The sequence below is a fragment of the Callorhinus ursinus genome, unplaced genomic scaffold, assembly GCF_003265705.2.
Source record: "Callorhinus ursinus isolate GAN/ISIS: 27379988/994484 unplaced genomic scaffold, GSC_fseal_2.0 scaffold8, whole genome shotgun sequence".
Lineage (NCBI taxonomy): Eukaryota > Metazoa > Chordata > Mammalia > Carnivora > Otariidae > Callorhinus > Callorhinus ursinus.
In genome coordinates, this window is record NW_027397070.1 from 48,837,568 (window position 1) to 48,860,408 (window position 22,841).

Below are 22,841 nucleotides of genomic sequence, written 5' to 3' on the forward strand. Positions count from 1 at the left end.
AAGTGCCTCCTAAAATTTTAAAGGAAGAAAGACATATATGTACAAAATAAGGGTTGATACAATGAAGGGATGGGAGATGACTGTAAAGATGAAAATTATAAAAGATTTTATAAAAGGACTTGGTAAGATAAGTTGTTTGAAAAAAGAAAGAAGATTTAAGAAAAAAAAAAAAGGAAAAAGGGAGAGAATGTGATCAGGCAGGAGACTAGAACAAAGCCATACACTAGTGATTTAGGGTATATTTTGATCTGTTAGAAGAAACTGTACCTCAAAATTTTAAAGAGAGAACAACTTATATATATATGCCAAAAATAAGGGTAACTACTATGAAGGGATAAAATATGACTCTAAAAATGAAAAATAGAAAGTTTTTTTTTTTTTTAAAAAGGGATTGATAAGATGTTGGTTGAAAAAGGGAAAAAGAAAAATAAAAAAAAAGTCAAAAAAATTAACTTTGATGAAATAATGGATCATGGTAAAAAAAAAAAAAAAAAAAGCCATGAATCTATGTGCAGTATTCCCCTAGCGCTGGAGTTCTCCCATTCTCCTTGATCGATCAACTTGGTCTTGGCTTGCTGGCTGTTTGTGCTGATCTTCTGGGGGAGGGGCCTGTTGCTGTGGTTTCCAAATGTCTTTGCCGGAGGCGGAATTGCCCCGCCCTTGTCAGTCCGGGCTAAGGAAGCTGCTCCGGTTTGTTCTCAGGAGCTTTTGTTCCCTGCAAGCTCTCGGTACAGCTTTGGAGGACCAGGGCAGAAATGGTGGCCTCCCAATCTCCACCCGGAGGAGCTGAGAACTCGGGGCCCCGCTCCTCAGTGTGTCCCCAGAGAAAAGCAGTCACTCCCGTGTCCCCGGTCTCCGGCTGCACTCCGTGCTCACCCGGCCTGTGATCGAGCGTTGCTATCTCTGGCACCCGACCCCGCACGGAGTCTCCAAACCCAGCAGATCCCTGCAGTGCGTTCCCGCACCACTCCTCCCCGGGAAGGAAGGGGAGTCTCCCCGGATCTGCTGCTTGTTGGGTCCCTGCTGGGGGAGCCGTGCCCCGACTGGGCCGCAGATCACAGTTTATGGCAACCCCGAGCTGAGAGCCCGCGACTCTGCTCCGTCTCTGCAGCCGGCTTCCCCGCTCTGATACCTGGGAGCTCTGGCGCACTCAGGCACCCCCGGTCCCTCCGTGACCCCAAGGGTCCTGAGACCACACTGTCCCGGGAGGATTCCACCCCCCGCTTAGCCACTGCAGCGACGTCCCTCTGCCGAGCCAACTTCTAAAAGGTCCGATTTTGTGCTCCGCGGCTCTATCACTTGCCAGAAGCGGCCGGCGGAGGCCCCTCCCCCGCCGTCTCTCCTCCCGAATATCGCCTCGGATTCACTTCTCCACACGCCCTACCTTCCAGTAAGTGGTCGCTTCTCTGTTCAGAGAGTTGTTGCTACTCTCCTCTTCGATCTCCTGTTGAGTTCGTAGGTGTTCAGAATGGTTTGATCCCTATTCAGCTGAATTCCTGAGACCAGACGAAATCTAGGTCTCCTACTCCTCTGCCATCTTGCCTGATTTTTATTTATTTATTCATGAGAGACAAAGAGAGAGAGAGAGGCAGAGGGAGAAGCAAGCTCCCAAGGAGCAGGGAGCCCGATGCGGGACTCGATCCCAGGACTCTGGGATCATGACCTGAGCCGAAGGCAGACGCTTAACCATCTGAGCCACCCAGGCGCCCTAGACACTGATTTTTAAAAAATTAAATGTGTGTGTGTGTATGCATGTGAACATGCATGTCATGCTGTGATGAATCTAATAGCAAAAATTTAGAAACAGAATAAATGTTCAATAATAAAGGAAGAGCCCACATGATGATATGTCCACAGGACAGAATATTACCACAGCCACAGAAAATGTTTCTCAGCATTTTTTACTAGCACAGGAAAAGGCTTATAAAATGCTGATGCTGAAAACGGCTGCCATTTACCACCAGGTACCTTTCTAAGCACTGGGCAAGTCTCCTCTCTCTGCTGTAGGTACTACGGTTATCCCCACCTTACTTACAAGGAAACTAAGGTTGAGTAATTTGCTCCAAGTCACCACAGCCTATCAGTGGAGAGACAGGATTCAAACCAAGGCAGCTAACTCCAATGCTCCCAGAATAGAGACTATACACATACAATTATGCCAATTATATAAACAAGAACACAAATACCCGGAAACAATAGAAATATATACAAAGTGAGTTTTTATGACTCCAATTGGACAAAACATGACTGATTTATTTGCAGAGATTTGGAATCAACGTTTAGGGAAAAAATTATGTATGTATTATGGCTGCTTTGTTTCAGTGGCTTTTACTTTCTCAGAAAAAAGTCAGGAATGATGGTATTAAGAATATACAAGAAATTGGAACACCTCGGTGGCTCAGTCGGTTAAGTGTCAAACTCTTGATCTCAGCTCAGGTCTCAATCTCAAGGTCATGAGTTCAAGCCCCACACTGGAGCCCAGCTCCAAGCCTGGTGTGGAGCCTACGTTAAAAAAAAAAAAAGAAGAAGAATATAATAGAAACTAAAACATTTTGGCAGCCATAGAGAAATTAAGTTCATACTCCTAAACAAAGGTATACAGAGTCCACTGGTTTAGATTTGCTTAAGGATCTTAAAGATTTTGTGGTACTCGTGTGTGTGTACTCTGTGCATTTTTTAAACAAGACTTACTAGAAAAATTACTTCTTTATTATGAGTACAGCCCATGGCCTCTTTTTCCCATAGAAACATTTGTGTTTACAATGGATTTTTTTTACAACACAAGGTCTCCTAGAAACACCGGTATCCTCTAACAATAGAATGTTGTACACCGAACTATGTGGGTAAACACTGATCTTCTGGAATTACGTGTAGCTTTTGGTTTTTGGGTTTTTTTGTTTGCTGGGTTTTTTTACTTTTCTTTATTTCCCAATTTGATTTTATAAATGTTATACTTTAAAAATATTAAAAAATGGACACTTAGAGTTGTTGACAAGACGCTAAACTCCAGGGCAGTGAGGGCCACTAGAAGTGGTTTAGTCCAACCCCCCAGTTGGCAGATGAAGAAACTGGCTGAGAAAGGCTCAGTGAGATTCAGCCATGACAGAACCAGACTCTTCCATGCCTTGACCCCACATGCTCTCTCTACACCACTATCGTGACTTCACACCTTCATGCATGGGCTGCAAGTGTGTAACACCAGGACTAGCGTAAGAGGGTCCTTCTCTTCCTTTGCACAGTGTAAACACTCCTGGCCACCACGTCTGTAACTTCACCTTCTGCAGGACAGCTGCCGCTTCCCACGGAAGGGCTAGCTGTGGTTTTCTGCCCTGGCTATCCATTAGACTTTTCTGGAGAATTTCAAAGCAAAGCAGAAAGGCACAATGCATGGGCCTCCTCCTGGATCAATGGAGTCAGGGCTGCTGCGTGGTGCCCAGGCACTGGAATGTTTTAAAAGCTCTCCAGTGGGTCCTAAAGTGCTTGAGACAAGTGGAGAATCAAGAATGGGAAACTGATACTAAAACCCAACCCTCTGGGTCAACTCTCTGGTGAACTAGTAAATAAGGAAATAATAATTACGAATTTTGAGAAGCAAAACTTTTTTGCCAAGTAAAAATACTGGTCATTCTGCCAGAAGAGAAACATCACTCCAAGCCTCTCAGCACAATAGCCTGCCCTGCAGCCTGCATGCCTCCCGTCTCCTCTCCTCCCTGTCACAGCAGCTGAGACCTGGGGCCTCACCACTCCTTAGAAGCAATCCCATTTAGAGATGAGGCCCCCTTTACTGTCGTTGAAAGGCCTCTTTCTTAAAGGCCCCCACCTTTTTGCAGCACCTGGACTGCTGAGCACCATCCCCCTGGGGGTGCTGTCTGCCCTGCGCTCTCCTCCCACCTCCCTGTTCACACCCTCCTTCTCAGCGGCCTGGGAGCATCTTCACCACTGCCTAAGCGTTGCTGCCCCCCAGGGCTCCTTCACTGGCTTTCCTCCCTCTGTGCACCGTTCCTGGGCAATGCCACCCATCCCACTGTGTCACTGACACCCATATGCTACACACTCAGATCTCCTTCCTGAGACAAGTCCCAAACCTACAATACACAAAGGAAACTCTCTCATCTCCAGAGCTACTCTTCCTCCTCCATTTCTGACTATGGTGCAATAGCATTATCATACATACACCTTGACCTTCAACCTACAGACCTAGATATAGCTAGTCTCTGACAGCCACCAGTGATGGGGCCCTGACACTGACCTGTGAAGTGTTTCCTGAATCAATTCCCACCTCTATTCATGGTCTTTGCCTCTATTCACCATCCTCTGTCATGATTATCGCCTCCCAAGTCATTTCTTAACTCCAATCTGCCCCTCCTTTCAATCTATCACCCTCCTGCTGGAGTTTTCTTTCTAACCTAAAAATCTAATCACATCTTATCATGCCTTCGTAGATCTCAACGCCTCACCAGTGCCCACAGAACGAAGTCAAATCTTCTGTAACACGGAAAGCCTCTGCACAGCCTGGCCTCCCCAACCTCTCCAACATCCTGCTTCTCCCTCTCATGCACTGCCCACTACAGCCACACCCAACACTCGTGGACACGAACACAGACACAGTGTCGCTCACTCATTCAGGTAATACTCATGGCTAATCCCCCAGGATGCACGTCACATGTATCACTTCATACTTTTAATCTGCAACTACCCTATGATGGAGAAGGGCACGATTTATTTTCCCTAATTTAAAGATGAAGATACTGAAGCAGCGAAAGGTCAAGTAACCTGTTCAAAGTCATACTCTGGTGGAACCAGGATTCAGACCCAGATAACATAGCCTGATATCCAGGTCTGTGTTTACAGCCACAACACTTGACTGTCATCCATGTCAAGCCAAGCACTGTGCCGGGCACTTGAGCCTTCCAAGAGCTAGCAATCGAGTAGCAAAGAGACAGGAGGAAGGAAGCACTCACAATTCCATGTGAAAAGGGTAACTGCACAGGCTTACAAAGCGTGCCAGGCAAGCCTCTCATGAGAGAGGCACCTACCTGGTACTGAGTAGAGGTGGGTCACGGTAATCAGAGGGAATACTTGCACTGAAGCCTAAAGAAGCTGGAGTTACCCAGAGGAAAGAGAAGCAGGGTGCAGGAGTAAGACTGATTCAAGCAGGGAAAACAGCGCAGGTAAAGGACGGGAGCAAGAAAGAGAAGAGCGGGTTCTGTCCCGGCCAACAGCTTGGTGTTGCTGCAGTACACAGTACAAGAAGCTTGCTGACCTGCTGCTGGCGGGCGCCAATGCCTTCGGGGTAGAGGTGCCTGTGGGAATGGAGATAGCCCATGGCCATCCGCACATTCTTCACGGTGATCACGGAGCCATAGGCCAGATCTGGGAGGAAGGAACAATGTAGGGTGTGAGTTGGCCTGTGACTAGGAGGGGCCTCTGAAGCCACAGGACCCACTAAGCCTCTAACAGACTGCACTGGGCCCAGCACCGCCTAAAGCGAGACGCACAGGTACCTTCTCGCTCCCATGGCGTCAACTCAAGTGGGAGTTCACTACAGGGTCTCACTGGTGCCCTCACCTCCCTTCCCTCCTCAGGACTTCAGAAGAAGCGCTGGTATTAACAGTGGTATTATCAAAGCACTATTTGTAATAGCAAAAGATTAGAAACCGCCCATCCTTCAAAGTCTATACATACATTAAACACAATAAACAAAGAAAGAAGCATTTCATGTCTTACCTAGAATATTCTTCAAGATAGACAGAATATTATGATAGACTGTTAAGATAATTTTCATTTTTGTGAAATCCTTTTGAGCCTTTTGAATCTAATACTACATAAAGTAGTTGTTCAATGGTGTTTGGGTTTGTTTGTTTAATTCTGAATTAAAAAAAAAAAAGTAAACAGTTTACCCAAGAACATCCCCTCTGCCTGCAGGCCCTGGTAACTGAGAAGCCTCTTTCCTCCTTACTGTCCCTCTTCTCAGTCCCCTGTAATCTGGTTGCTCTGCCATTCTCAAGTCCGCTGAAACATGTCTCGTTCCATCAGGGAGAGGCTACTCCAGTCTTCCTTTGTTCGTTCATTTGGTCAACAGATCGTACCAATTACACAGTGGATCCAAAGGTGGAGGGGGCCTGGCTGTGTGGCCCTGGGCGAGCCCAGTCTTAGGGAAGATGGCTGCACACACCGATGAGCACAGGACAGTGGGCAAATGCTCCAGCAAAGGAGTGACAATGTGTGACATGGTGGGAGCCCAGAGCAGAGTAGGACGAATTCTCATGCAAAGAGTAAGAAGAGGCTGGCTTGCCGGAAGAGATCACAGTGAGCTAGGCCTTTTAAATAACAAGTAGGCATTTGCAAAACCAAATGAAAATGGTTTGCAAATGCAAATGTAGCAAAACCCCACAACTCCATTTTTCTACGTTCTCACGCAGGCCAACATATGCAGCCCCGCACACTGCTGACCACCTTTGCTTCTGGAAATGCTTTGTTCCCCCTTCTCAACCCACACTCCCTGATGGACTGTCCTCTGCAGCCTCCTTTCCTAACCCCCTCCCTCCTGCACTCCCAGTGACCTGACCTCAGCCAGCCCAGTTCTCATTCTCTCTCTACAGGTTCCTTACAGGTCACAGCCACTGCCACGGTATTGCTTCCCCCTTTAGCTGGCTGAGTGATTCCTCCTCCGAAAACATCAGCTGCCCTGTTACATGGATTTCCCCAAGCATCTCAAAGTCAACCTCTCTACAGTGGAACCAGTATCTGGCTTTCTAAACCAACTTTTTAACCTGCTTTCCTATTTCTCATTCTATGCACAGTCTTGGTGGGCCCCCCTGTGTCCTACACACTGTGCAAGGCACTGGAGAGACTAGAAGACATTGTGCCTCCAAGGAACGATTACCTGGGCTCAAGTCCTCAGTGACATCTTTCCTCTTCTCTTTCCATGTCTAATCTCCCTTGTCCCTGCCCATCTGCCCCACTCCTGTGGCTGCTACCATGATGCCCAGCTCAAGTACCCGGAATAGCTTTCCAGAGGGGATCCCCTGCCTCCAGTCCCATCCCCTCCCTAGCCATCCTGCGCTGTGCCATCAGTGTCACCTCCCTACGACCCCAGCCTTCCTGTCCTCCTTCCTGCTCAAAGGCCTCCGCTGGGTCTCCACTGCCTGTTTAATGAAGTCAGACACCTCACCCAAACGTTCCAAACCCTCATAATCTGGGTCCAACCTATCCTTTCAGCCTTATCTTCTAGTACTTTTCTGGGGATAATCTCTGTACCTTACGTTGTGCCCTGTTCTTGGCCTTGATCTTGCTGTCCCCTCTGCCCCATATGCCCTCTCCTCTCTCTCCATCTGTTCAAATCTACCCATTCTTCCAGGGCTGGACTCCACGGCATCTCCCTCTATGTACCTCTGATGCCCTCCAACTCCCTAGCAGAAATGATCTCTTGCACCCTTTGATCCCCACAGCGCTGTGTTTCCTCTTTATACACTTAACACACAGGGTCACCAGATCCTTTACTCTGGAAGGGATCCATTTACAGGCTCCAATATGGCTAAGATGTGCTCCATTACGATCTGTGAATAAGGACTGGATGTGAGTCACAGAATACGATGGTGGAAATTGACCATTAGCAGCAGAGGGCCTTGTCCTTTCACCAGATTTCCTCTGGTTGCCTTCCCACGGAGCTGACTTAGATGCTTCCGCAGCACAAGGGAAAAGTTATTCTTTACAGTCAAAGAGCCTGCTGCTCAGGGCTGCACGTCCTGTGTCCCAAATCACTCTCTTGAGGGCTCATACCAGGTCTAACTGGATGTTTCTCCCAGTTTGCCATCTACAGGCTATCATATTTGTCTTTTCCAATTCACCCACCCAGAAAGGCTTCTGCCCTTCTACCTTCATAAAGGCCAAGAGATACTCACGTTCGGGGATGGAAGCATTGTGAAGGTTGTTGCCTGAAAGCCGGGCCTGGAAGGCAGAACTGAAGAAGCCATCGCCAGGACCACTGTGGGAAAAGGAGCAGAAGACAGACAAGGTCCTGGAGAGAAATTCTAATTTCCTGGGAACCCTAGGAAGAGCCTTGTGCAACTAGTTTAAAAGAAGACAACCGGAGGGGCAGTGTGGTATCATGGGACAGACACAGGTGACGGAGTTGGAGAAACCGGGTCCAAATCTCAACTTGGCCACTTACTAGCTAGGTGGTGACCTTCAGAAGTACCTAACTTTGCTTAGCCTCAATTCTCATTTATAAATTGGGGATTTAAAAAAAATCAAAAGAACTCAAAAACAATCATGATGAAGTGAGATAATATGTACAAAATGTTGACACTTGGTCGCTTCTCATTAAACGTGAGCCTCGGCTAGTGTTGCTGTGATTGTCACCCTCCTCCAACTGCACACCTTATTCTACCCATCCCTGTGAAGCACAGGGACTCTGCTTAGGGATAAGGGGCAGTTTGGCTATTAGGAAGTTCTCCTCTTCCTTCACGCCAGGGTGCTGGCTTCTCTGAGCCCTTTGGATACCCGGAAGACAGAACACAGGAGGAAACGAACAGATAAAACCCACCAGGTCCGTCGAACATAGCAACCACAGACCCAGGAAATCACACACCCCACCTACAGGCTGAGAGGCAAGAGGGAGACGGGAAGCAAGAGGCTGGAAAGGCTCTGCTGTACCTTTTGTTCAGCACCATGAAGTGAACAGCGTAAGTGGCTGTGTAGAGAGTCAGCGGCAACACTATGAGGCACAGGATGCGAGCGGTCAGGTGTTTCCCCACAGTCACCTGCGAACAGAGCCAGTTTGGAGCGCTGGGCATATGGGGCTTTATTCTACCTTATACCTCCTATGCGCGTTACATGTAACTTTTTATGCGTAAGTCAAAATCACAAAAAATTGAAAAACTAAGAGCCAACAAGAAAAAATACGTGGAAACCCTAGCCTTTCCATGACACCCCACCACTGCAGCGCTGCAGGCTGGAGAACATGGGCCAGCCCTCTGCTGCCTGTGCAGGCCTTCACCCAGGACCCCAGACCATCCCTGCATCTTCAGCCTCATCACTCATCAGTCCCCTCTATATCCCAGTCACACTGTGTTCCCCGCACGGTCCCCACGCTTCCTGTACTGTGCCAGCCCCATCCGTCACAGGCATAAGTGTTCCTGATCTGCATCTCAGGCCTCGGCTTCCCCCTCCCCCCGAGAAACCTTCCTGGACCACCTGACCTGGGCTCGTGCCCTTCACAGCACTTTTTGGCTGGACTGTAATCACCTGTTTACTTATTTCTCTCCCTCCATTGTCTCTGGAGGGCAGGAATCCTTGTTTTATTCATCTGCATATTCGGTGTTTCAGACTTAAAGGGTAGTCTGTCTATATTTTCTAAGCGAATAAATGAACTTATCGAGACTTTGGTTCAGAGGTGATGGTGAAGCCTTGTGGCAAAGTAGGTCAGGTCTGGAGTCAGCCTCGTCTAAGTCTGAATCCTACATCTACCTTTTACTCGTATGGTCTTGGACACATTATTACCTCTCTGGGTCTGGACTTCCTCATTTGTAAAGAGAAGGTAATAACTACCTACCTCACAGAACTGTTAGGAGAGGTAAATGAGCCAGTGAAGGTGAAGCACTCTGCACAGTGCCTAGCACAGAACCAGCTCTTAGTAAATAATACTTTAATAAACTCTAAAGGCCCTTCCTGGCCTCCAAATCTGGAGACCCTGGGTCCGCGAAAGGAAATGGTGAGTTCGGAAAGTCATCCTACCCGTTTTACCTAAGATCCCATGCAGCTAGTGTCTGCCATATATTTGGCATGAGCCCAGCTGGACAGACTCTGTGACTGGGTAGTTTGTAGAGCATTTAAAAAACATCGCAGAAACAAATGCCAAAAGAAAATGCCAAGGATGTTAGTTCATCCTCTCCCTTTAAACCTCTCTAGCCTCCGAGCATGGCCTCCTTCCTGTTGTCATGCTGCCTACAGACAAGGGCCAGAGCCAGCCCACCTCAGGCCAGAATACAGCCACTCCACCACCTGCAGCAGAGGCAGAGAAAGGCCACTGGCTCTGCTGAGCAATACCAGGGAGCAAAGACATTTCTACAAGCACTTGGGTTCTCACCACTGAAAGACTGAGGTCTCCAAACAGGTGCCAAAGGTCTGAAATGGTGTTCCACCCCACTTGCAGGATGATAAAGAGGCCAACAAACTTGACCCCTAAAGCACCAGCCAGATTAATGCCAGTCAGGCTGAGCCAGAACCACCAGGGGGCAGAGAAGGGCCTGAAAACCAACAAGACACAGAGTTCAGTTTGGCAGCTGGAACCAAACTCAAAAACGAGAGCAGCAATGGGGAAGGGCAGAGGTTCTGTGACCCTGAGAGGCCATGCCTGCCCTCTTTCTTGAGGGCTTCTAACCTCAGGAGACCGTGGCGTGGCTTCAAGGAGCATGCGGCTATGGAACTCCCGAAACCGCAGGAAGCAATGTGAGAGTGAGTAGGATATTTTTCTGGGAGAGGGGCCATAGCTTTCCTGGCTCAGTACAGGGCTCAAATTAAACAAGAGGCTTATTGTTCAGGTGGAAGGAAAAGGCAAATCCAGAGCAGCTCACCAGATTAAGTCAGCCCTCTCTCTCCTGGGGGTTGCCTGTGGCCCTTGGGAAGCTGGCAATTATTGAGTGCGTACTATGTGTCAGGTGCTGTTCTGAGCACTTGACGCATATAAACACTTTAACCTTCACTGCAACTCCACGGAGGTAGGTCCTATTATTATCCCCTTCTCCCACAGGAGGAAACCGAGGTACAGAGAGGGCAAGCAGGACAGCCAGCACTCGCCAGAGCACAGTCCTAACCCTGGCAGTCGGTTCCGAGGTTTGCTCCCCTTACAGCACCCAGTGCTCGGTGCTGCAATTTTCCCATTAGCTGGCTGCCTCCTCTGGCGGACTGAAGGCCCCTGAACTGCGAGACTTATATACCTCTGTGCCTCCGGCTCCTAGCACAGGACCTGGCACATAGTATGTATTCAAGAAATGGCAGGTGGAGGTGGGCGTGGTAGGAGGAGACGACCACCCAAAGCCAGGGAGAGATGGTAGTCACTGGATCCGGCTTTATGGGCATAATGTAATTTAATGAGCCTGGCCATGGTGAAACCAAGCTGACTCCTAGAAAAGCCTAGGCGGAGCCAGCTCTTTCGGTTTGAATAGAATGAATGACCTACTCTACTCTCTCAGAGGCAAAAGGAGGATCTGCAAAAGACCATTCTGGAAGAAGACCAGGCCCTCCAGAACAGCTTTAGAACTGACCAGGGCCTGCAGAGATCCTCTTGACTGGTATGGACTGCTTAAGCCAACCTTTTATATAAATTATTCCTGTCACTAGGTCAGGAGTGGATGCAACCACTGAGGGCAGGGAGACAAATAGCTCCCAGGCAGTTTCTGTCCTGGTTCCCTCCCCTCTAGGACAGAGAATGTGAAAAGGATAGTTATCCTGGGATCTCTAACCAGCGCTGGTACCAAGGGGTAGCTTAGAAGATGGTGGGCTGGGAAGGCATTAGGACTCTTCCATAATATCCACAAACCCCTACCCAAATCCACCCATTAGAATATTCTTAAAAAAGATCATTGACATTTTTTCAGTCTTATGCAAAACAAAAAAAAAGTATGTCTAGAAAACATATTAAAATCTATTTTTATGATCTAAAGTGGACAATCTAAGTTTAAAAAAAAAAAGTATGCTTGCCTTAAGTGCAGCTTCAAGACAAGTTCTATAGGCACCCACCCTGTCCCTGGTTATTACAGAAATTCCGGAGCTGCCATAGCTTCTGACCCCCAACGCCCAGCCCGCAGAGATGGTGTTTCTGACCTGTCGGCACAGGAGTTGTACTTGACCATGCTCAGCATGGCAGCCATGATGAAGAACATCAAGATGGGGTCAAGGAGGATATACTGGGACAGAGTAAGGCATCCTGTATCTGAAAAACATGAGCTCAGCAGTCAAAAAGGGAATCAGAGATGGGCCCCCTGAGAACCAAACACCCCAACAATAAGAAACAGTGCCCCTTATACTTAATTGCATGTAAGCATTTATGCAGTCAAGACCAGACGAGCCACTGAGTCATCAGGGAGGTGGAAGGCCATAGCTTTGGGATACATCAGAGCCCAGGGATAGGAAACTGTATCTCACACTCCTTTCGGGCCTGTGACCCAAGAAACGACCCTGTCATTCAATCAGATAGAGCAGTCCTGAGACAAGGGCTCTTCCTCATTTCCACCATCAAAATGGGAGTTCTGCCACCCTGCTTATATAGCCACAGACTACCTATACCTAGGAAGTATAGGTAAGTATAGTAAGACTAGCATAGAGTCTTAGCATTATACATGAAGTCTCTGTTGGAAGCTGATTCTCCGCAAAGGCACCCAAGTGATTGTTCTTCAAACAAAATTTCATTACATCAAGCCACTGCTTGAAGCTTCCAATGTCTTGCCATCTCACTCAGACTAACCAAGTCCTCATGATGACTGCCAAAGCCGGCATGATCTCCCACCCTAAGCAACCTCCTCCACCAACACCCTCTGCCTCACTCACTCCACTCTGGCCACACTTGGCCTCCTTGCTGTTCCCTGAATCCACCAAATGCTGCCTTGCACCAGGACCACTGCACATGCTGTTCCCTCTGCCTGAACACGCTTCACTCAGATCTCTGCATGCCTTAATCTTCTGCTTCACTGAGGCCACCCTACCTACAAGAGACTCCCTCCCCATTCCTCTCTCCCTTACCCCACTCTATTTTCTACATTGCACTACAGCTTATGTTGTTACATTTCAGACTTATAATCTACTTGCTTATTTATCATCCGCCGCACTAGCAGGTAAGCTCCATGACAGCACAGTGTCTCATCAGCATATCCTCTGAGGCCCAGAAAAGTGGCCTGGCACAGAGGAGATGCTTGAAAAACAGTTGTGGAATAAAAAAAATAAAGGAAGAGGATGAATAACTGAAAAGGGAAATTAAAGATACAAGGAAAAACCCACCAATCCTCTACAGAGAGGCCCTATAATCTTGCAACATATTTGTCAAAACAAAGCCAGAATTACATCTGAAATACCCACCTAACTTGGCCTGGACTTCTTTAAATGTTCAGTTCTATGAGGTCATGAATTCACTTTAATAAAAATCAGAATAGCACAGAATCAATTTCTATAGATCAATTCTCATTTATCCAGCTGGGAATTATCCACAGAAAATAAAGTTCCCATTTTGCTATTTCCTGCCACCCAGCTACTTCTGAGACATCTGCCCTTGCATTCAGCTGAAATCAGTTTAAGGAGTGCAAACTTCTAGTAACCTGAGAGACCTGGATAGTAGCCTGAGAGAAGCAGAATTAGAACCATAAGCCTCCTTCAAATATACACATGCACACACACAAATTTATCTTCTTATCCACACCAAACTCAAATGTGGATAACCTGGAGATAATCTATTCTTTGGGATTACACATGTGAGCACTACCCTCTAATAATATAAAGGTTTGCTACACACAGCTATTTTTATATGTAGTATCACTGGTGAAGAAAATAAGATTTGTAATACATTTAGCCAATCCTAAAGTTACTTAACCACTGGCCCCATGGATAGGATCCTTAAATGTATTGATTTCCAACTACACTCATAATGTGGCAATTTCCTAAGAAACATGGGTATAAGACAACTTACCAAAGGTCAGGAGGGCAGCGGTGAGCAGTGCTGCGGGGAGGGACTTGGACAGCTCCAATACAGTGAGGTAGGCAAAGGGAACCAGCAAGGAACCAAGGAAAGCACAGAACTATGGAAGGAAAAGAAAAGCAGTCAAACAGCCAGCTAAGCTAAGCATCAGAGACCTACTTGACTTGGTACAAACTAATGTTTAAAATGGAGGACCCTTGGTGCAGGCATGACCTCGTGACCCGAAATCACCTAGAATATCTATAAACAAGAAAGGGATGGTGTGACAGTGAATCATCAAATCAAGCAACATATATGTGCCCATTGAGCACCACCTCGAACACTGACACGAAATTAGCAAAATTCAGCCAAGGAGGTGTGTGCAGGATGGCACATGGTTTCAAGTAGGGGACTCTGAGCTTGGACTGCCCCATCAACTTGTAGCTGTGACTAAAACAGTACATCTCTGAATCTCAGCCTCCTCGTCTGTGTCATATGAAAAATTAGTTCCTGCCTCATGGAGTTTTCTCTGGAGATTAAATGGGCTAATTTTATTAGCACACACAAAGTACTCAATAAACATTAGCTTCTACTACAAAACTGTGGGTACAAGCAGAGAAAGACCTGTCTATGGTGTTTTAATATTCTAGAGAATTCTATTATTATTTCTGTTATTTCTCCCTTGGCTTTTTCCTTCAATCACAACAGAAATCACTCTTTAATCTACAGGTTGCATTTTAATTCTGGAAAAAAAAACTATCCGAAACATCAGTATCTGAAACTTCAGTATCTGGAGAGTTGTTTTTTGTTTTGTTTTGTTTTGTTTTGTTTGGAACCACCAGCTCTCGCTCTACCTCCCTACCCTGTCCATCACAAGTAAATAGACAAGCCCAGGGAAATGGAAACTCTCACAATTGGGTTGTCACTTTTTGTCAATTGAAAGCAATGTGTCCTCGATGGACTCTGAGAAACAAACTGAGGGTTCTAGAGGGGAGGGGGGTGGGGGGATGGGTCAGCCTGGTGATGGGTATTAAAGAGGGCACGTTCTGCATGGAGCCCTGGGTGTTATATGCAAACAATGAATCATGGAACACTACATCAAAAACTAATGATGTAATGTATGGTGATTAACATAACATAATAATTAAAAAAAAAAGCAAGCAAGCAATGTGCCCTAGTGTGAAAGAGAACAAGGCTGTTATATTTGGCCTTGTCGATTTCCACAGCAAGCCCACAGTGAGTCAGGCCTCTATCTAATTACATATGCTATGTGATGTTCAAAAGTCATTAGGAAGACACAGAACCACTTCAGAATGTGAACTCAAGGGTTGGGGCAATCCTTATTTAATATAGTACAATATGACCATGCAAATCACCCAATGATTAGCTCAAATAAGCACACAGCATTTATCTAAAGTGCTTTGAGCTCCTTAAGGAAAGGAGCTTGTAAATAAATGCAACCTGCTCTGAGAGCTCCATGTCCAAAGTCAGATTTTGCAGGTTTCATTTAGCTACAGATAAGGGGTCCCCACAAAGTTGGGTACTTAGGCCTGGCGATGCTCTATCAAGGCTGGTGCTGCAACTCGGGGCAAACATATAGCCTCCTCTACAAGACTGGAAAACCCCTTTTGGGTGCCTGAAACCTTCATGGGGAAAGAAGCAGGAACCTGGTGTCAGGAGTATGGGATGCTGAGATCTTAAGGACCCTCAGAGGAAGGCAATCCTCCAGCAGTTGTGGCCATGGAGAGGAATGACGTGTGGCCTGCGAATGTGCTGAGGCCAATGTCAGGGCTGCAGGAGCCTCCTGGCTGCCCGGGTCCTAGGTTGCTCTCCAACCTGAAGTCTGAAGCCTCACATGGCTGGGCAATAGGTGACAGTGTGTGCTTGCTTCTACCACAAAATCTCTGTATTATCTGTGGCCTCCCCTCCCCTTCTTACCTACCACAGTTCTGAATCTCTACACCTAAATCTTTACTACAGGATGTGGGTCCAATCATCCTCCCCTCCCACTGCCACCCAAAGTCCCTTTGTCTACACCTGCCACCACTCCAGGGCTTCCAATTGTAAGTTCTGACTGAGTGTGGCCCCAGGGTTCAGTCTAGAGTAAGTCAGGAAGCCTTACTCCTCTCATTCCCATGTAGTTGTGATGCTCATATTTGTCCCCAGGCTTCTGGAACAAAAAAGTCCCGTCATACCCACTCAGGTAGCCAGCAAGACCTATCAGCATCTGAGGAGAGAAGGAGAACAAACAAAAAGATGATGAGAGACCTTTAAGATTCCTCTGTCCCCTAAACTTCCCTCCAGCTGCACCCAGACTTTGGCTTCCCTTGATAACTGTTCACAGGAGTTGCCAATGTGACATTTTCTCCTGCAGCTGTTGCAGAGCAAAGAATCTTTTGTCTACAGAGCTCTTTGCTTGAAACAAATCCTCTCTTGTGTTAAAGCCAAGTTCTTGGGAATAGTGCAGATTGAATACTTAGGAAGAAAAAAGTCCCACAATCCGAAGGGCAGGGCCAGGAAGGGCTCTCTCATTCAGTCTTCTTTCATTTGCTATGAAATAAAACATGACAGCCCATGGGGGAGGCCACGGGCAGGGGCTGATTCCTGGGAGACTGACCCTCTGAAAGGAAAATGAGGTTCCAAGTTAGAATGAGGAGGGGGAAAAGTGGCCAAGGAGTTCCACACCAGCAATAGGCAGAAAGGAAGACGGCGGGGGTGGGGGGGGTGGGGGGGCGGGGGGAGGATGCTAAGACAGACACGTTTCCCCAGAGGAGAAAAGTCCCAGGGGAAAAAATACCAAAAGGCCAGAGACCAGTTTCTCCTTTTTCCAATATTTCAAAGGAGGGCAGCCTTGGCACATTCCAAACCAGAACAAATCAACTATTACACTAAGACTGAGATTTGTGAATCCTTCAAAACGTTCAAGAAGATCAGCTTCTTCATTTCTATCTTTTCATCTTTCAACAGTGTAAAAGTCTCTTTTCCACACAAGCAATCAGAAGCTGCTAAGCCATAAAAACTGTCAGCAAATACCAAGCATTTTTAACAGCCCCGGGCCCCCCGGCCCAGACCCCTGTGCTCCAGTTAAGCTGTGTGGAGGGACAGAATATACTGGCTGTATTAAGAAAGCCCCTCCCTGCAACACTGCTTGTGGGGCTTGGGTTTGGACCACGAACCAGCTCACTTTTTACTATAAGTAGCTCTAACCAAAGTCACCCTCTATAGTTCCACGTCAAGGAATAGAGGCCAAAATTCAACAATAAATGATTATAAAGCCTTGTTAAAAAAAAAAAAATCCTAGGGATCAGAAGTTAATGTAACTAATTTAACATAGAGTAAGAGAAGGTATTGAAAAGACAGAGCCATCCAAACACCCAGATGAACAAAAACTGACAGGTGACAAACAAATGCATGCCCCTTCCCACCTGGGATCTCAGAGAACAAATTCGCCTGGTGCTGGTATAAATTCCCAGACTGCTTGGCTGGTCTGGTAGAGTGAAAAAATGCACTGATGGTTTGCATCTCAGCTGATTGCCGGCAGTACTTATTAATGTCTGAGCGATAAGTAATAAAATCTCCCTTGCGGTGGCAGGGGAGGCTGTGAGGATCAGAGACAGTACAATAGGTCAAACATCTGGCACTATGCCAAGCCCTTACCAGGCACTTGAAATTCAGTTCCCTCTCGGTTCCCTTAAGATTAAAAGTAGCCCTGAGCCCTAATTTCCTCACTAACTCATTCAAATCAATAAGGAACTTACTAGAATAATGGACAAATTCAGAGAAAACAAAATAATGACTAATAAACATATGAAGAAAATGTTCAATCCAACTCAAAAAGACATGCAAATGAAAACAGTGACACACCATTTTTATTCTCAAATTGGCAAAGTTTTGAAAGTATTATCACACCAGTGCTGGCAATGGTGTGGGGGAGCAAGAACCCTCATACACTGTTGGTGGGAATATATATTACTACAATATTTTTGAAGAAAAACATAGCGATATCTAACACAAATTTAAATGTGTATATCCTTAGACTCTTTAGTTTGGCTGCTAAGAACCTTTTAGATACACCTGCACAACTATGAAAAGATAAATGTACAAGGATGTTCACTGCAAAATCTTTTGTAATGGCTGAAAATTGGAATTAACATAAATGTCCACAAATTAAAGATGGGTAAAATAATTTATGGCACATCTGTATAATGGAATAATATATAGCCATTAAAATGCATGGAGCACAACAGTCATAAAAATGGCTGAGATCATGCCATCTGAGACAGCATGAATGGACCTAGAGGGTATTATGCTAAGCCAGACTGAGAAGGCAAACACCATATGATTCCACTCATAAATGGAATCTTTAAAAAAATGAATAAGCAAACAAAAACAGAATCAGAATGATAAATATTGAGTACAAACTGTAGTCGCTAGAGGGAAAGGCGTGGGGGATGGGCAACACGGGTGAAGGGGAGTAGGAGATACGGGCTTCCATTTATGGAATGAGTAAGTCACGGAAATAGAAAGCACAGCATGAGGACTGCAGTCAGTGACATCGGAGTAGTGATGGAACAGGACAGATGGCAGCTACACTTGCGGTGAGCACAGCATAACATAGAAACTTGCCAATCACCATGGTTTACACCTGAAACTAATGTAACATCGTGTGTCAACAATATGCAAATTAAAATAATAAATAAAATGAAATAAATTTTTTAAAAATGGAGTACATTTTTATGTGCTAATGTGGAAAGAAGTTAAGATATATCGTGTTTAGGGGCACCTGGGTGGCTCAGTCATTAAGCGTCTGCCTTCAGCTCAGGTCACGATCCCAGGGTCCTGGGATCGAGCCCCACATCGGGCTCTCTGCTCAGCAGGGAGACTGCTTCTCCCTCTCCCACTCCCCCTGCTTGTGTTCCTTCTCTCACGGTGTCTCTCTCTGTCAAATAAATAAATAAAAAATCTTAAAAAAAAAAAAGATATATCATGTTTAAAATATAAGCTGCTGAACAATTTTAGTCTCGTCCTATTTGTATATATAAGTTGTTCCTGTGCACGCCTGTAAATATACTCACATATCTGTAAAAGAATTTCTTTTTTTTAAAGATTTTATTTATTTATTTGTCAGAGAGAGAGAGCACAGAGAGAGAGCGAGAGAGAGCACGAGCGGGGGGAGGGGCAGAGGAAGAAGCAGGCTCTGTGCTGACAAGGAGCCCGTTGTGGGACTCAATCCCAGGACCCTGGGATCACGACCTGAGCCAAAGGCAGACGCTTAACCAACTGAGCCACCCAGGCGCCCTGTAGAAAGAATTTTTTTTTTTTTTAAGATTTGATTTATTCATTTGACAGAGAGAGATAGAGAGCAAGCATGAGTACAAGTAGGCAGAGTGGCAGGCAGATGGAGAAGCAGGCTCCCCGCTGAGCAGGGAGCCTGACACGGGCTCCATCCCAGGACCCTGGGATCATGACCTGAGCCAAAGGCAGACACTTAACCGACTGAGCCAGCCAGGCACCCTATATAAAGAATTTCTCTTCCTTTCCAACCAGGGCCCGGCAGAATGGCTCCCACGAAGAAGGGTGGTGAGAAGAAGAAGGGCCGTCCTGCCATCAACGAAGTAGTGACCAGAGAATACACCATCAACATTCACAAGCGCATCCATGGAGTGTGGGTTTCAAGAAGCGTGCCCCTCGGGAACTCAAAAGAGATCTGGAAATTTGCCACGAAAGAGATGGGAACTCCAGAAGTGCGCATTGACACCAGGCTCGACAAAGCTGTCTGGGCCAAAGGAATAAGGAATGTTCCATACCATATCCGTGTGCGGTTGTCCAGAAAACGTGAGGATGAAGATTCACCAGACAAGCTCTACACACTGGTTACCTATGTACCTGTCACCACTTTCAAAAATCTACAGACAGTTAATGTGGATGAGAACTAATCACTGATTGTTAAATAAAGGTATACAACTGAAAAAAAAAGAATTTCTAAGAAAACATATATAAGAAACTAATAGAAATGTGGGGAGAGGTAGCTCTTGACCTTTGACTTCCTTCTGTGCTGATCAAATGTTTCACTCTGCGCAGGCATTTCTATTTCCTCCAGGGTTGGGAGCCAGCGTGGAATGACAGCTAGAAGCCTCAGTACTGCAGGAGAAAACTCCCATTCACAACTTCAAGGGGCTTTCTGATTCTTTCACTGGCTTGGCCTTAGAACCTATGAAAGCTGCTGTGTTCATCACTCTCTTTCAATCAGGTAAAGCACAGGATCATCAGGAGATAAATTAGGGGGGCAGACGGACCGAACTCCCCAGGGGCAGCCTTAGAAAGAAGCCTCACATTTTTCCCTGCCCACAGGGACCAGATATGAACCAGGGGAGGCGTAAGTAAAAACACATCACCAGTGTTCCACATGCATGCCTTCACTGTGCTCAGCACTAGGGGACTCCAAACACAGACAGGCAGTCCCCAGCTGAAAGACTGGGCTGGTTTTCCTTGGAAAAAAAAAAAAAATCTCCTCCACCAGGGGTCCTGGTTCCTGGGCTAGCTCAGTGCAAACATTCAACACATTCTATTGCTTATTCCTACGGTAGTTAATAGATATCATCCAAGTGGTGGGGCAAGGCAAGTATCATGAGGCAGCGTGATGTAAGGGTTAAGAGAGTAGACGTTAAACCAGCCTGCACCTTGACTCTGCCACTTACTAGCTTTCTTCCCTATGGCAAACTTCTTTTCCTCTCTGTGCCCCACTTTCCCCACTGGCAAAATGGGGATACAACAGTACCTACTTCATAGGTTACTCTGAGGATTACATAAGATAATATACTAAAAGTGACAAGAACAGACTAAGTTTTCAATTGCTCTGATTTTTATTGCTGTTATCTTATAAAGGAGACAGGAGAGGCATAATATTTTCTACTCCAGCTCTGGGCTCAGAGCTAATTTTGAAATAGGTCACTATCCCAGCTCCCTCGCCACCCCTCTCTGGTCCCTATCCAATGCTCTCGTGCCCCTAAGCCCACCTGTCACAGACCACCAGCCCTGCCTCCCCTCACCTCCGCCTTTATCCCCAACTACTCCATGCTCCAAGATCACACCTCCGCTTCTTAACAGACCAATGCTTGTCCCTTTGGTACCAAAGATCTTAGCCTCCATTAGGAAGAAAGGGCTGATCCATTAGCCTTCTCAGAGGTCGTTGTTTTTAGAGGAGTAAAATGAATTCTCACTGTGGGATTTCTAATTGTAAAACATGTAAGAGGTACAGGCCAAAGAATGGACCTGCTGGGAGTGGGAAGGAGGAAAAGGAGTTTTGCTCCCCTGTAGACAATCAGAACCTCTCAGCAATCTCTGCTTTATGCAACATATTCCTTCTCTCCACTGTCTACTTTTTTGAATTGAGATAAAATTAATATACCATAAGAGTCACCATTTTAAAGTGTACAATTCAGTGGTTTTTAGTATATTCACAAGGTTGTGCCACCATCACCTCTACCTAATTCCAGAACATTTCATCACCCCAAAGGAAATTCCCTACCTATCTGAAATCACTCCCCAGTCCTCCTTCCCCACCAGACCCTGGCTACTACTAATCTAGTTTCTGTTTCTATGGATTTGGCTATTCTGGACATTTCATATAATGGAATCATACACTATTGTGGCCTTTTGTGTCTGACATCTTTCACTTAGCATAATGTTTACAAGACTCATCCATGTTGTAGCATGTATCAACACTTCATTCCTTTTTTATGGCTGAATAATATTCCATCATACAGATATATCATATTTTGTATATCCATCGGTTGATGGACTCCCTCTCCATTTCTGGGCCCAGAGAACTCCTCAAAACATCAAAGATTTTCCACATAACCAGCTGGCCTGGAATGTCAGGGTTTCTTTCCACAAGCCCAAGATTTAAATCCAAAATTGAGACTTTGCTCCAACCCTTTGAAGAGGGCTGTCAGTCACCACATTGCTCACCTTTCCCAGAGGTGGGTGCACATCAAAGAAAAAGGTGCGGTTGATATAATAGCTTCCCATTTTTCCAAAGTGAGTCTCATCCCAACTAAAGGAGAAACAGAAAGAGAAATGAGAATTTTTAAATTATCATACAGTCTGGGGTGGCTGGGTGGCTCAGTCCATTAAGCATCTGCCTTCAACACAGGTCATGATTCCGGGGTCCTGGGATCGAGCCCCACATCAGACTCCATGCTAAAGTCTGCTTGTTCCTCCCCCTCTGCCCTTTGCCCCGCTTGTGCTCTCTCTCTTTCTCTCATTCTCTCAAATAAATAAAGTCTTAAAAATATATAAATAAATTATCATATAATCCAAATAGCCATAATAAAGCATGGTTAAAATTACAGTTAAAGCCAAAGACTATGGGGCACCTGGGTGGCTCAGTAGGTTAAGTGTCTGCCTTTAGCTCAGGTCATGATCTCAGAGTCCTGGGATCCAGCCCTGGGTCAGGATCTGTGCTCAGTGGGGAGTTTGTTTCTCTGTCTCCCTCTGCCCCTCCCCCTGCTTGTGCTCTCTCTCTTTTTCTCTCAAATAAACAAATAAATCATTATTTAAAAAAACCCAAAGACTATAAGTTTCAAGCAATTAATGAGAAAATTTGGATTAAAAAAATCGTTGACACATTGGGGCATCTGGCTGGCTCGGTTGGTAGATTATGCAACTCTTGATCCTGGGTCGTGAGGTTTGTTTGGTTTTTTAAAAGATTTTATTTATTTGTTTGAGAGAGAGAGAGCACACATGTGTGCACGCGAGCTGGGGGAGGGACAGAGGAGGAGGCAGAGGGAGAGAGAGAATCCTCAAGCTGACTCCCACTGAGCGCAGAACCCCACATGTGGCTCAATTTCACGACTCTGACATCACAAAACCAAGAGTCCCGTGCTTGACCAACTGAGCCACCTAAGGCGCCATGAGTTTGAGCCCTACATTGGGGGTAGAGTTTACTTAAAAAAAAAAATTTTTTTTTGACACAAGTGATTTGAGGAAGCAAGACATCAGGCTGATTGTTTTTTATTTTTTTTTTTAAGATTTTATTTATTTATTTGTCGGAGAGAGAGCACAAGCAAGGGGAGCGGCAGGGAGAGGAAGAAGCAAAGAGTTGACTTGATCCCAGGACTCTGGGATCACAACCTGAGCTGAAGGCACCCAGGTGTCCCCATCAGGCTGACTG

General features: G+C 46.0%; 1 protein-coding gene across 8 annotated transcripts in view; it reads right to left on the minus strand.

Moving 5' to 3' along the window:
* The window catches only part of POMT2 (protein O-mannosyltransferase 2), a 49,731-nt gene that overhangs the window by 20,813 nt on the left and 6,077 nt on the right, over positions 1 to 22,841 (minus strand). For 6 of the 8 annotated variants that reach the window (XR_012379094.1, XM_073895637.1, XM_025869564.2 and 3 more), the window contains exons 2-9: positions 21,638 to 21,722; positions 15,789 to 15,893; positions 13,679 to 13,787; positions 11,827 to 11,935; positions 10,091 to 10,250; positions 8,659 to 8,765; positions 7,905 to 7,987; positions 5,264 to 5,373 (exon numbers count right to left, since the gene is read on the minus strand). Coding sequence is in view for 7 of the 8 variants with exons in the window: in XM_073895637.1 (XP_073751738.1) it covers positions 5,264 to 5,373; positions 7,905 to 7,987; positions 8,659 to 8,765; positions 10,091 to 10,250; positions 11,827 to 11,935; positions 13,679 to 13,787; positions 15,789 to 15,893; positions 21,638 to 21,722 (868 nt within the window). In the remaining variant the exon portion in view is untranslated. The remainder of the gene's footprint in view (positions 1 to 5,263; positions 5,374 to 7,904; positions 7,988 to 8,658; positions 8,766 to 10,090; positions 10,251 to 11,826; positions 11,936 to 13,678; positions 13,788 to 15,788; positions 15,894 to 21,637; positions 21,723 to 22,841) is intronic. The other 2 variants (XM_073895638.1, XM_073895640.1) reach the window with 2 other exon arrangements.